Source organism: Cyanistes caeruleus, chromosome 8 (genome assembly GCF_971803275.1).
Source record: "Cyanistes caeruleus chromosome 8, bCyaCae1.hap1.1, whole genome shotgun sequence".
Lineage (NCBI taxonomy): Eukaryota > Metazoa > Chordata > Aves > Passeriformes > Paridae > Cyanistes > Cyanistes caeruleus.
The window spans coordinates 13,379,222-13,392,676 of NC_141708.1; the positions used below are offsets into that span (position 1 = coordinate 13,379,222).

The 13,455-nt window shown below is 40.7% G+C and overlaps 1 protein-coding gene across 13 annotated transcripts in view; it reads left to right on the forward strand.

The window, feature by feature from the left end:
- The window catches only part of BTRC (beta-transducin repeat containing E3 ubiquitin protein ligase), a 121,281-nt gene that overhangs the window by 93,417 nt on the left and 14,409 nt on the right, over positions 1 to 13,455 (forward strand). For all 13 annotated transcript variants that reach the window (XR_015290321.1, XR_015290322.1, XM_086901440.1 and 10 more), the window contains 6 exons: positions 3,748 to 3,934; positions 7,524 to 7,620; positions 8,500 to 8,637; positions 9,116 to 9,234; positions 11,563 to 11,812; positions 12,468 to 12,586. Coding sequence is in view for 11 of the 13 variants with exons in the window: in XM_086901440.1 (XP_086757566.1) it covers positions 3,748 to 3,934; positions 7,524 to 7,620; positions 8,500 to 8,637; positions 9,116 to 9,234; positions 11,563 to 11,812; positions 12,468 to 12,586 (910 nt within the window). In the remaining 2 variants the exon portion in view is untranslated. The remainder of the gene's footprint in view (positions 1 to 3,747; positions 3,935 to 7,523; positions 7,621 to 8,499; positions 8,638 to 9,115; positions 9,235 to 11,562; positions 11,813 to 12,467; positions 12,587 to 13,455) is intronic.

Consider the following 13,455-nt stretch of genomic DNA (forward strand, 5'->3'; position numbering starts at 1 on the left):
CATAAGTCCTTAGTTTGTGAGGGACCTGAGTGAGGAGTGGTACAGGTGTTGTCTCTAAACAGACAGTTGAAGAAGATGTTTCTTGCCAAAACCTTACTCTGTGAATACCTTTGGAGAAGTGCTGAACTTCAAGCAGTTTGATCGTTCTTCAGAAGGGAATTCTCAACATGAAATATAAATTCTAGCCCTAAAAGACAGAAAAAAGTATCTTTAACTGTGAATTATATAAAGCATAAAGGCACTGCAGGAGTTTTGCTAGGAAGTTAAATAGGTAGACTCATTGGATTTTAAGCTTATTGTGCCCAGTAATCTAATGGCTGTTGTAGCATTAAAAAAAAATGTTAGTTATGCTAAGTACCTGCTTTATGTTAGTTTTTAGTAGTCCAATGGCAATAATCTCATGTACTTAGAGCAGCATTATAACTTGTGGAGCTGCTCTGTTTCAGAAAAATAGGAATTATTTGGAAACTGCATTGGTTTCCTCACTTTTGAAGTATACATGTAGTTGCATACACAATCTTTCCAGGTCTTTCTCCACGGAACCCCATGAAAGCACCCCATGAAATCAACACATCTCACTGCACTTGGTTAGTTTCTTCCAACAGAGCTTTTTCTGAGAATTTTGGGCAGGTGCTATAAATACTTCTAGAAGCATTCCAGATTTCCTAGCCATACCATATTTGTTACTGGTCTATTCACAGTTGCCCAGGAAGCAGCTGATTTTACTCTATCAGAATGCAGAATAAATAGGAACCAAGCAGCTAATATGTGAGTATTTTAATAGTTGGGGGAAATGTGTGCATAAATAATGTATGTGCATCAATTTGCATATTTGCAAGGTGCAAATGTCCTAGTGAATATAGCTCTAAGGGAGAAAATTAATGTCAAGGAATTACAATGGCACAGACTCTGCAGTCTGTGCAGGATGTCCTGAGTATAAGCAGGTTCTAATGAGGGAAATGGAAAGGGAGGAAGGTAAGAAACAGCCTAGAAAAGAATGATGAGCCTAAAATTCTAAAGTAAGTCATATAATGAAAAAAAAACCTAAAATCTGTAAGTATTTTTTAGCTTTCTGAAATTCTCAAGTGTTCAGTACTCTGATTTCATTTTTACTGCTTCATTCTCTCTCCTGCTCTCCCCCTTGAGTGAATAAAACAATAAAGCTACCTCAAAATCATGAGGCATCTTATCTCTGTCCTCCTAGCGTGGTCCCAAAGAATGACCAGAATTAAAGGTAGTTTTAGATCTTGGGCATGTTTTACCAATATAAAGTTGGCTGGGATTATTTTCCCAGTGCTTTGAACAGAATTAAGGTTGTTTGTAAAATACAGCTTAACTGTGTACTTACAAAGTTTGTTCAGTTTCTGAAAAATAAGGCTTCTGCTTAGCATTTTCAAGCTGTTTAACATTTTTTATGAGGAAAGTCATTTTGATAAGGATTTCATGTGTGAAATAACTGAGACATTCTTGTTGGTTCGGAGGGCTGAAGGGCTAATCGTGTTTCACATCCATTTAGCAAAGTCTTCTGTGAGCAGAGTTTTCCCTTTCTAAGGAAGCAGTGCTTTGTTAGATACATACCTCAGTGAGTTGTGCTGTTCCTAAGAAACAAAATAATAAAATTGAGTTTGCAACCAGGCCAAAATAGTTCTGCCCATCCACTTATCATAACTGTGAGGAAGAGAGGCCAAAACATTAGTATTCTTTCGCTGCACAGGGTCTAGTATCAATGGCAAAGGATGACTTAAGGATGTGGCAGTAGTTACAGCACCTCATTGCAGCCAAGATCTAAAGTGCAACTGCTGATGAAATAGAAAGGGCACGTGGATGAGGTTTGCTATGCCCAGATGTTGCAGTGTAGCCCTGCTTCCTAAAGCCACCAGTTGTTCTCCATAGATAAAATTAATTAATTCTGTGACACTGCTGACTTAAAGCCACCTGTAAGGATGCTATGGAGGCAGGCATTTTTAAGTGTCCTGGTGGGTGTATAAATGTCTGTAAGCCTGTTGGAAGCAACACAGTCTGGGAAATCTGCCATTTCCACACAAAGCTTCAGGAACAGGGCAACAGGATGTCCATGTCTACCCTGCCAGTTGTGGAATTCCTGAAAATTCCAGTTCACATTCACTTAACCATTGTCTCCCTCTTTCTGCAATTTGCTGAAGGGTCAATCTAAATTTACACTTTTTTTTTTTAATAGTGGTTGTACATGTCTCTTCAGATTAAATACATAATAAAGGCTGATGATGCTTTTATTTTGCAGTTGACCTCTAATTTTGTATCTCTAAAGATAAGAAATGTCAGACTTCTTTCTCTACTCTCTGGTTGTACCTGGTATCATTCACATGCTTTTTCTACATAAAGATTGAAGCATAAAATGCTGAGCAGAATGTCTCACCCAAAATGTATTCTAAGTTTAGTATATTTGAAAGCAGCAGGAGGAGGCATGCTGAATTGTCTCATTTTAATGCAGTGGGAGATACTTTTGAGATCTTTTCGTTAAGGAAATAAAGGTTGGGCCATTTGTGTATCATGAACTCTGATCAAAATCAGCTGGTTGTGCCTAGTTTCGGTTTTCAAAAGTCCAGACTTGTGACTGTAAAAATGTATTTACTGCCTTTTCTTTCCCTCTCACAAGCAGATCCTGGTCTTTGAGACTGTTTTAAAAGCAAGAAAACAAGTATTTAACTTTGTTCCAAATGCGAACAAGAGGGAAGATTCATGTGATACCAATCTGCCATGCTTCATTTTTGGCTGGACTGAACATTATGCCTGAGGGATGATGTGGTCTAAACTTTCACAAAGCTTATGAAATTTAACCTGTGAACTAAGATAATCTCTTGGTGGTGTGTCTCATTTGTGAAGTAAACAGCCTTCAAGAGAAGCTGTATTTGCACAACTTCACATTTTAAGGCATCTTGTTTTCCTGAAGTCTTGATTGTGATTAAATTTGAGTCGGTATGGACACATTTTTATTGACTTCATCCATCCAGTTAAGAAACATAGCATAACCTTCCCTATGTAGACCTTACATTGAGCTGCTTGGTGCTAACCAGGCAGTTGCTTTACATTTCACTCCAGTCATGTTGAAGTAAAGTCAGTCCTGGTATTCACATTGGGAAATATTTGCAAATTTTATTATTTTGGTGCCTATTTTTCCTTCACCCACTAAAATAAATGAAACTAGCAAACCTGCTTCACTTTCTCCTCCACAGCCTCTCCTTCCCTCTTGACGTCCCTGTGCATCTGCATATCCTTCCCTCCCCCCTGTCTAAAGGTACCACTACCCTTCAGGGCACACATTGGGAATATATATTTTTTTCTTCATTACATTTAAAAGCTACTGCTTTAGCAAAAACAGCTTTTGAGCCATTTCAACATGAGAACAGCTGTAGCAGTGAGATGAGAAATGGTCCTAATATAGAGAGATTTTGGGGGCTGCATTGCTGAGTTGGAAATGCCATCCATAGAATATCCCCCTAGTGCTAAAACCCATCGAAATAGATTGGAATGACTTCTTGGATTCTTTATTATTTTTAATGACTTGTTGTGCTATATCCAAAGGAAGTTGGAGAAGACTGCTCACTCCTGAACTTAGCCTCAAATGCTCTTCTGTGCATTTGGTCCAGCTCTGCATGCGGAAGAGGAGATGGAAGGAGAGTGTATCATTGTACTAGCAGGGGGAGTTGTTTTAAACTCTGTGTCTGTCCAGCAAATAATGTTTTTTCTGTTGTTGTTGTTCTCCCCCAGCTCGGGGATTGGATCACATTGCTGAGAACATTCTGTCATACCTGGATGCCAAATCTTTGTGTGCTGCTGAGCTGGTGTGCAAGGAGTGGTACCGGGTGACATCTGACGGGATGCTATGGAAGAAGCTCATTGAGAGAATGGTCAGAACAGATTCCCTGTGGAAGGGTTTGTCAGAGAGGAGAGGATGGTAAGGAAACTGAATCTTCACCTCTTTTGCCCCCATTCAGGACAATAGGGGTTATGTGTTTCAAGCCATATTTGGAGAGGGTTATTCAGCACTGAAACATCATGTTGGTTCCAAACCTGACAGTTGCTTACACCAAAAATCAGGGTTTGGGTAGTTAGGGCATCATTTGGCTATGTGGCAGTGTGGGGGATTTTTTCCTCAACTTCCTCATCTGGCCATGCTCTTACCCCACTGTGACAAGTGAGATATATGGACTGAGATTTTTACGCCCAGCTGTCATTCAGTTCAAATTAAGAAGCAGTGTATGCCTCGTGAGAACCCTAAACCGGTCAGCAGTTTAGAGCAGAAGAGCTTTTTCAGGAGTGGCAGTGGGGGAGCATGTGCTATGAATTAGTTCTTTCCTGATAGGTCTGTTTGTTTTCCTCAGCAGATTTTCACTATTAGATATCTGTTTAATTTTCAAACTGGAAGCTGAGGGTAGGTACCACAGAGAATAGGGGACTTTAGAAATGCAGATAGATTAGTTAATAATCATCTGGAATAGCCTTACTGCAATGTAGGTCTCACTCAAGTTTGAAGCTGCTCTGCTAACATTTCATTAGAACTTTCTCTCTCAGGGGTGCACCCTTTAATACATAATTTTCTTTTCCAAGGGTGTCCCTAGGATGTTGGCAGAAGGGAAACTGGGTATGAATATTTCATAAACAAGATAAAAGTGACAGCTCAGGCATTTTGGTTGCTATTAAAAAGAAAAAGATACAGAGTTGCAAACAAAGACCCCTGGTTTATGGTTAATTTTGTTATACTGTTTGTCTCAGGAAGTAAAGGCAAGTAAATCAGGATTATGAGACATTCTTTAAAAATAAATACTACTTTGATCTGCCTCTAATAGTGCAGTGTTTCTAAAGAGCATAAAATAAACACAAGCGTGGCAGTGGTAACTTTGGCATTTCTTTTAGTGCCTTATTCTCTGACATTTTTCCTCCCTACTGTTGAGGTCATGGTATGTCCTAAGAGGAGCTTGAGAGGTCATTTAGTCCTTTATGTTTCCCACAGGCAGGGACAGGTTTTTCTAAATTCATCCCAAATCTTGGTCTTGTTCTTAAAATCCTCTACTGATGGAGAGTTCCCAGGCAATGTCTAAAAAAGGGATTCCACAGTTTCACTTTTTAACTCTTTCTAACTTCAGTGTTCGAGAGGTTTTCCTGATATCTAGGCTACATTTTGACTTGTTACACTTAACCTGCACAGATAAACAGGACACTTTCTCATTCTCCTTTCTGAAGTAATCCTATCCGTGTTGGAAGATGACCATGTTTCCTATGTTTTGGCTGCACTAGCCAACCATAATGATGTGTTGTCTTGTACTCTATTTTCAGTTTTCTCTGTTTAGACCCTTCCCAATTACTCTACTCCATTCTTGGAGTATGGTGTAATCAGCTGAGTATCTTCTGCTGAGGCATCACTGGGGTTTGCTCCCTCCACACTTCAGAAATAACATTTGCTCCAAATACTAGTCATACAGACACATGACATTTCTAAAAGACAGGTGCAAAATTTTGCTTCTCATCTCAAGGACAGTCACCCTGTTACTGCACCTCTTCAGGTTTGTGCTATGTGCTGGAGGTTGCTTAGACACAAGCAAGTTATGCCCTCTGGTTATCTCTTTGATCAACAGATAGAGCTCTGTGGATAAGAGATGAAGACAAGAAATACCCGGTGCAATTGCATTTCTGCCATATAGAATGTTATAGCTTGTAATCAGTGCTAGTTCTGTGCATGGCACAAGGAGGTGACTAACTGGACAGTTCAGAATGATGGATGACTGATGTTATTTGTTTACAGCTCCTCAATTTGCACAAGCTGCCTGATTTCAGCATTTGCAGCTTGTGCTTTACAACAGAACCCCTCCCCATTCTGCAGCATGGCAGCCTTCACTGGCAGATTGTCGGAGAGCAGTAAGGGTTACACAGATTTAGAGAAATATAAAACAGAAGCCCAAAATCTGGGCACGCTTGTGTCCATCTGATTGAATTGGCTGGCCATCAAAACCTTCAAACAATAGTTCCTTTTATCCCAGAGCCACAGCACAACAACTACTGGGATGCCATGGAAATTCCAAGCAATCTTTCAGCTGACAGTCAGTAAACAACTGACTCTACATGCAGCAGGACACAACTTACAGGTAGCAACTAGACTTTGTTTTATCTTAGCTAGTAAAGTTAGAAAGAATATAAAGATTTTTAGGCACATAGGCTTGTACAAAGGTTTTTCTATACCTGCTCCAAGTCTTCCAGGATGTCTCTGAGGTATTCTGTGCATCTCCAAAGACGTTTTCGTCTTCCTTGGCCAGTGATATTAATTTTCATGAATGCACTTCCTGGCTGGATCACATTTAATAGGCATCTGTCTAGTTAGTGGTTTGTCTGCATCCGTGTGTACCATCCTCATGTGTTTGTTCCCGTATGCATGTCTGCTGGTCATTGTATTTGAAGAAACAGGTAATTCTTCTGTCCAAACATGAAAGCACCTTTCTCTTGAGTTGTACTTAGAATATTTTAAAGAAGTATCAGAAGTTCTTTTCCTGAGCATTTGTCAGTTTGTTTGTCCAGTCCTATAGTTTGTACTGCCTTACAACCCAAAGATTTTGGTTCACTGTTGTGGTATCTCTAGTTCAAGTGCATCAAGGCAGCTAATGTACAGTCTCTGAAATGAGTTTTGAGGTATACTGAATGGAAAGGACAGGAAGGAAATGCACAAGGAAGTATTGAACAATTAATTATGCTGTAATGGAGCAAGGGAGGGAGAAGTGGAGAGCTGGCCCAGTGTAAACTCTGTGTCTCTGATGCCAGGATTACACTCGGAGGCATTTGTGCCTCTCTCCGTTTTGTGAGGCATGTTGCCAGGCAGAGCAGCAGTTAGTACGCCCATGGTGGGCTTTACTAGCTTCCACACCGTGTTTGGTGGCTTCTTAACTTCAGGATGAGGAATTAAAGTTTTTTACACAGCAGGCAGTGATTGCTGTTCACAGATTTTTTGGTAACAAAAATCTAGCTTGGGATATGAGTATTCCAAATCAGTGTTGAGATGAGGGAAGCACCACAAATGAGGTGTTTGCGTACCAAAACAGAGTAGTAGCAGTAAAATGTCCATGTAGCCAAATTGACACTGTTCCTGCTAATGCAGATAAAAGCTAGCCTTGAATGTGTAGTTGATTTGAGGGTTCCTTGGCTTGTTTTGTTTTCTTTGCAAGCTGTATTTTAAAGGTGACCTCTGATAATGTGTGTGAGTATTGCAGGCATGAACCATTGTCACCCCTTACTGAGCTGAATGGACCCATGTCCATAACAGAGAATTTATTTCCCTTCCCTGAGTTACTAGACACAGATTTTTCTTGGGTATTTCAGTGTTAAAATATGACACTGACATGTTGCAGGGAAAACAAACAAGGAACCATCCCATCTTAGTAAATTAAGTTTGACTATGAATCTGTCAGCAGTGGTTACCCATTTGTAAAATGCCAGGAAGACCTTTCTCCAAAATGCTGAAACGTGATTTGTGTTCAATGGAAATGTTCTTTGTCTTCCAGGGGGCAATATCTATTTAAAAATAAACCTCCTGATGGAACTGCGCCACCCAACTCCTTCTACAGAGCACTTTACCCCAAAATTATACAAGACATAGAGGTAAGAGAGAGCTGCCAGATGTGGTGGTGTTTCACTGTTGGTTTTTCAGTTTTGTTTTCTTCAAATGTTCCTGATTTATTCATGATGCTGAAATTCTGGGGATATTCCACTGCAGTGTAATATTTTATTAAATCTGACATGTCTTTTGTTTGTCTGGAGTTTGTAGATCTGGGATAGTTATAAAAGGTTCTGCTACTCCTTTAGACAGAGGATGACTTGGGTTGTTCAGTGAGCTGTTTGCAGGTGGAGTCTCTGCACTTTGCACATCAGGTATCACAGCAGCACCGTAACATCTTGGTTTTTCTGTTCCACAGTACTTTGCTCCTCCTGCAATGAGACCTAATAGGCTGTTACAGGATATCAAGAACTGAGGCAGGGAGAGAGTGCATTTCAAAAGTCTTCAGTTCTAAGGTTCAGGGAAACAGGAAGCAGCTGAGCGTGTTTGCCTAGCATTTAGTGTGAGCAAAATTGCATGTTCTGGTTGTTTCCTAATGGTAGAAGTAGTGCTCAGGCACTGTTGGGACAAGTTTGTAAAAGCACTTAGAGTTCAACTGAGACTATCTTCAGTTAATTAGCTGTTGGGTCATCACAGGGGACTAAAGGTTGGAGATACAAAAGGCGTTTAGGTTACATCTTCCTCACCATTCCCAACAACACAGACCAGTTTAGGTATGATATGTTTTCCAAGCATTTGTCTGTTTGATTGGTTTTATTACATGTATTCTATAAAGCAATTATGTCATTATATGGGTCTGATTACAGGAAAAAGCATAAAGAAAAGTGTCTGCTGCCTTCTCAACCAAACAAAAAAAAAAAAAGGGGAGATAATTCCATGCTTTTTTTTCCCTGCATCTCATTTGTCTCCTGTCTCTTCTCAAGACAATAGAGTCGAACTGGCGGTGTGGAAGGCACAGTTTACAGAGGATCCACTGCCGAAGTGAGACAAGCAAAGGGGTTTATTGTTTACAGTATGATGATCAGAAGATAGTAAGCGGCCTAAGAGACAATACTATTAAGGTGAGAATGCTCCATCATGGCATACTAATGACTTGGAGTGCCTATGTCATAAATAATAGTGTCCTAATTTTAGTGACACATACCCAGTCTCTTGTTAGTAACCTAGCCTTCTCCTTCCCCTTCCCCCATCTCCCACCTGCACAGCAGCTATGCCTCTTTTATCTGGCTAGAGAGACCCTGTTTGCAGACAGGCTTCACCAGCAGAGTTTCTGTCCAGCAGTAATTACAGGCTATGTAGTTATTGGGCCCTGTACCCTAATAAGAAGGGTAAAACCAATATTCGTAGTAAAGCTGGTAATATCAAAGATGTCAATGTATTGCACCAAAGAGCTTGTAGAAGACTTTGCAGATGCCACTAGAGATGTTCTAAGTGCACTATGGAAGATGGGCTGTAGTGAAAATCAGTCTAGTCAAACTGGTATGTGCTGAAAGATGAAAACCTTACTGAACTGTCTGGTTTTGAATGTTTGCTTCTTAGATCTGGGATAAGAATACATTGGAATGCAAGCGAATTCTCACGGGACACACGGGTTCTGTCCTGTGCCTCCAGTATGATGAACGGGTGATCATTACTGGATCTTCAGACTCAACAGTCAGGTGTGTGCTCATGATTTGGACCTTTCTGTTTGCCTCCTAAGATTTCAGCTTTGCAAGTTGCTGAAATGATCTCTTCTTAAACATGAGCTGTTCAAGCAGTTCCATGAAGTAGTTCAGCAAATTTGTTCAGCATTCTGCTGTCCTTGTTTATCAGATGTCCATGCAAATCGCTGTCAAGGAGAAATGAGAATCTAAGCCAAGGCCAGTCAAGGTCAAGATGACTTAGGAAGGCCATCTAGAATTTCATCAAGGTTTTGCATGTTTTGACACTCCCTGAGAATGTTATAAATTATTTTTGAGAATAACTTTTTAAGAGTTGAAATTTTCAAAGTAAGTTTGAAGGTTTAGTCATCCACTGTCATTTAATTTTAACAAAATATGTATGACTAGATATCCTATGACTCTAAATTAAATTTCAGCATGATGTTTCTTTTCATTCAATATTTCTAACCTTGCTATCCTTCAAGTCTCCAGTAAAAGGCTACCTCAAGGTAGCACTTGTGGTGCATGTTGTGAATTTGTGAAGTGCATTAGTTATATTAGAGGATACCAGAGAGTGTAAGACCTGTAGTGTAAATAGAGGCACATATGAGTTAATGAATTGCAATATGAACTTGGATGTGAAGGGGCAGGTTTGACTTCTCCATGTTGTTATATATTCCCTCCTTGTCAGAGTACAAGCAATGCTCATGCAGTGGAGTTAGACAGCAATGAGCTGCGTTGGTGGCTTTTTCTGGAGCTATTAGTATGCTTTCCTATGGCTGCAAGCTCCTCTGTGCTTGTGTAGACTACTACTGTTAAGCTAATAACTATTAAATTAAATTCCTGATATGTGATGCATGCAGTCTTGCAGTTCTGCTAGGTTTTGGGGTCCTGTCATTCATAGCAATCCAGAATTTCAGCAACGCCACCAGCCTGGAGGTGATGTGGGAGCTGCACTGGGCTAAACAGATCACAAAAGGAGAGGCTGATTTCTGTAACAAACACTGTCATTTTGCATACCAGGCCAGGCAGGCTAAATTGCAGACTGGCTACTTGCCCAGGAATACTTTGTCTCCCACTGTATCTATAAATGTTTGTGCAGACCCCAGAGGCACATAGGATGCATCACTTTTATCCTTGGGTCTCCTCAGGAAGAGAGGCTTCATCCAATAGACAGTACAGATGGGCTCTTAATGCTTCTGAGATCTCAGGGATGCATTTGTCCAAAGAAGTCAGTGGGTCTCCAGCTCCTGTTCACTTTGGCAGCCCTGTCTGCAAACTGTTCATATGTTAATGGCTCAGGTCTTTAGTTTTTTCTCCTTTGCATTTTCTAATTGGAATGTGGTTTTCTTTCTCATTTAGAGTTTATAAGTTGATGCACTTAATTTCCATAAGTTAGAAAATAAGACATTAGAAGTCTTTCCCAGATCTTTCTTACTGCTTGCCTTACTGACAGCAGGAAGTTTTAACTTCTTCAGGGTCTGATGTGCCTGATGATACAGCCATTTTCTGCTTCATATAGTGTATCTGGAATATAAGTGTGATAGTGCCAAAAGAAATCTCTTTATGGAGGGCAGAAGAAGTTTCTGCCAACAGAATAGCCCAAAATAAATATTTTTAAGGCTTAAAGTCTTCATTTCAAGTTCTAGAAGTTCTATATGAAGCTTTCATCTAACTTGTATCTTAAATTATCTTTCAGTTGAAACAGTTGGTTCCAATAACATTAAATTGACATAAATGCTATGTCTTAATTTGGGTATTCAGCACATTCCTGGAATGTAGCTGTGTACCAGATGCACCGCAGGGTAAATGCAAATCATGGTGCAACTTGTGGCAATTAAGTAATTTTGTATTTGTTTGAAAAGAATTGTCTTGTCTTCCTGGTTCTGTATAAATTACCACTTGAGCTGATAGTCCTGTGAGAGAGGTCAAAAATGAAGCTTGTCAGGGAACTTACTTCTCCACATTGACTGGAAATGAAGTGTGTAATAGGCTGGCACAACCAGGAAACACCAGTCTTTAAGGTCATCAGTCTTCTACCTTTCCTCAGCATTAAATTCCTTTAATTAAAGAACGCTTTTTTTCCTGGGTGCATTATTTTTATGGTGTTAACTGCATTGCAGGGTTTTGGCTGCTGGACTGTCTCAATGTACACATAATCAACAGGTTTATCTAATACAATTTTTAATGAACTATTTAATAGATGTGGATATAACTTGTGGTGTTTGCTTCTCTAATAACGCTAGAGAGTCAATTACCCCTCCCTGTCCCTCTCTTGCTCTGCAGAAAATTCACTGTGCAGGTTTTTAACTCTCTTCTCTCTGGTTTGAAATGTGAACCTTGCAGAGTGTGGGATGTGAATGCAGGTGAGATGCTGAATACACTGATCCACCACTGCGAAGCCGTGCTGCACCTCCGCTTCAACAACGGCATGATGGTGACGTGTTCCAAGGACCGCTCCATCGCCGTGTGGGACATGGCCTCCCCAACAGACATCACCCTGAGGAGGGTGCTCGTGGGGCACCGAGCTGCCGTCAACGTAGTGGACTTTGATGACAAGTACATTGTATCGGCATCAGGTGACAGAACTATAAAGGTGAGGTGTTTCAGAGGCTTTTTGTTTACAGCACTGGGGTATTTATTAACAAAGGACATTGACCAGACAGGGAAGATGGCCCCTGGCAGGATCTTCCTTTAGAAGCAGTGTTCCTCCTGCTCATTTGCACTTGTCCCTGTTAAGCTGGTACAACTCATTTACAGAGCTTGTGGCAAATAAGTTCCAGATACAGATGCAGTTGAAAAAGAACATTTTTTTCTGTGTTCTTTTTCGACTTGACCACTTCCATAACCTCTTCAGTCATTTAAACAGTTGTTAGAGGGCAGCATGGGTACAAAAGTGAAGGTGAGTGGATAGGAGACACTTCGGTGTTACTGCTGTGATCCCAGTCTGCAGCATTAAACCTCAGGAAAATCTATATCATGTGTAAATTAAATCATAGCTCAAGAATGCTAAACCTGGAAGCTAATTTGATACTGTGTGGCAAAAATCTTCTGTGTACAGTGACCCAACCTGCTATTGGTTGCAGACTATAATCACAGGTTATCAGAGGGGCGATTTTCCCAGTCTTAATGATAGCATCTTCATTATGAGCATTCTGGATTCATCTATATATCATACAGACACCATCTTTTGTTAGTCTCTTCGTAATAATTTTGTCTCTGTGTGGTTCCCTCCCCGCTTCCTGTCACAGGTATGGAACACTAGTACCTGCGAATTTGTGCGCACCTTAAATGGCCACAAACGAGGCATTGCATGTCTGCAGTACAGAGACAGGCTAGTAGTGAGCGGCTCTTCAGATAATACCATCAGGTGAGAGACCAACTCCCCATTGCAGGGTTCTGTGCGAGCACGCTGTCTCTGGTGCGCTGGGACATGCAGAGGCTAGGCAATGGGAGTGCTCTGTACCCTTGTCAACTTTGAAATATGCTTTCTCTGGTATAGAACATTGGCAACTACTGGAAAGAGATATTAGAAGCCTGTTTTACTGTGTTGTCTTTCATCCTCTACATCTCAAGAGTCCCATACTAATCAACAAGTTGCAGTGCTCTGACAGTTCTGGTGTATGAAAGAGCTGGCAAGTACCACTTTCTACAATGTCCTCTTGTGATATTTTAATTGGACTATGTGTCTAGTTAAAGGGGTCAGATTTGCAGTAAGAGGCATTTAATCCTCTGCAGAAATCCTCCTGGGCTCTCGCCAAACTCTTCTTGTGGTACTTGGCACCTGGTTAAGTTTGGAACAGCTGGTTTAGAGCATGAAGTTCAGTTTGCTGCCTTTTGCACTTCTCCAGCTGCCCTGGCTGCAGTCTGAGATTTAACTCTTTCTGGTATCACAAGTCAGAATTCCTCCCTACATCCTGCAGCTGCTGGCAGAGGGATGTCCCACTAATTCCAGGATGTACAGAACAAGCTTGAATATGTGTTTATGTGATAAAGAAAAATGGCCCTGTCATGGAAATGGGAGTAACAACAACCTCCCTTTTCCCTTTGTCATTTTTTAAAATAATTGTCTGCCTTTTGATAAAAACTTGAAAGCTGGACAGTGTAAGAAGGAACCCTTCATGTCAGTAATGATTTTTCCTCAGTGAGAGTGATCCATGCTATTGTTTGTCTGTGGACTCGGTTTGCAACGTGCTGCCTCTCCCTGCTCTGCATTCTGTGGAAAACAGTGGTCCTTTG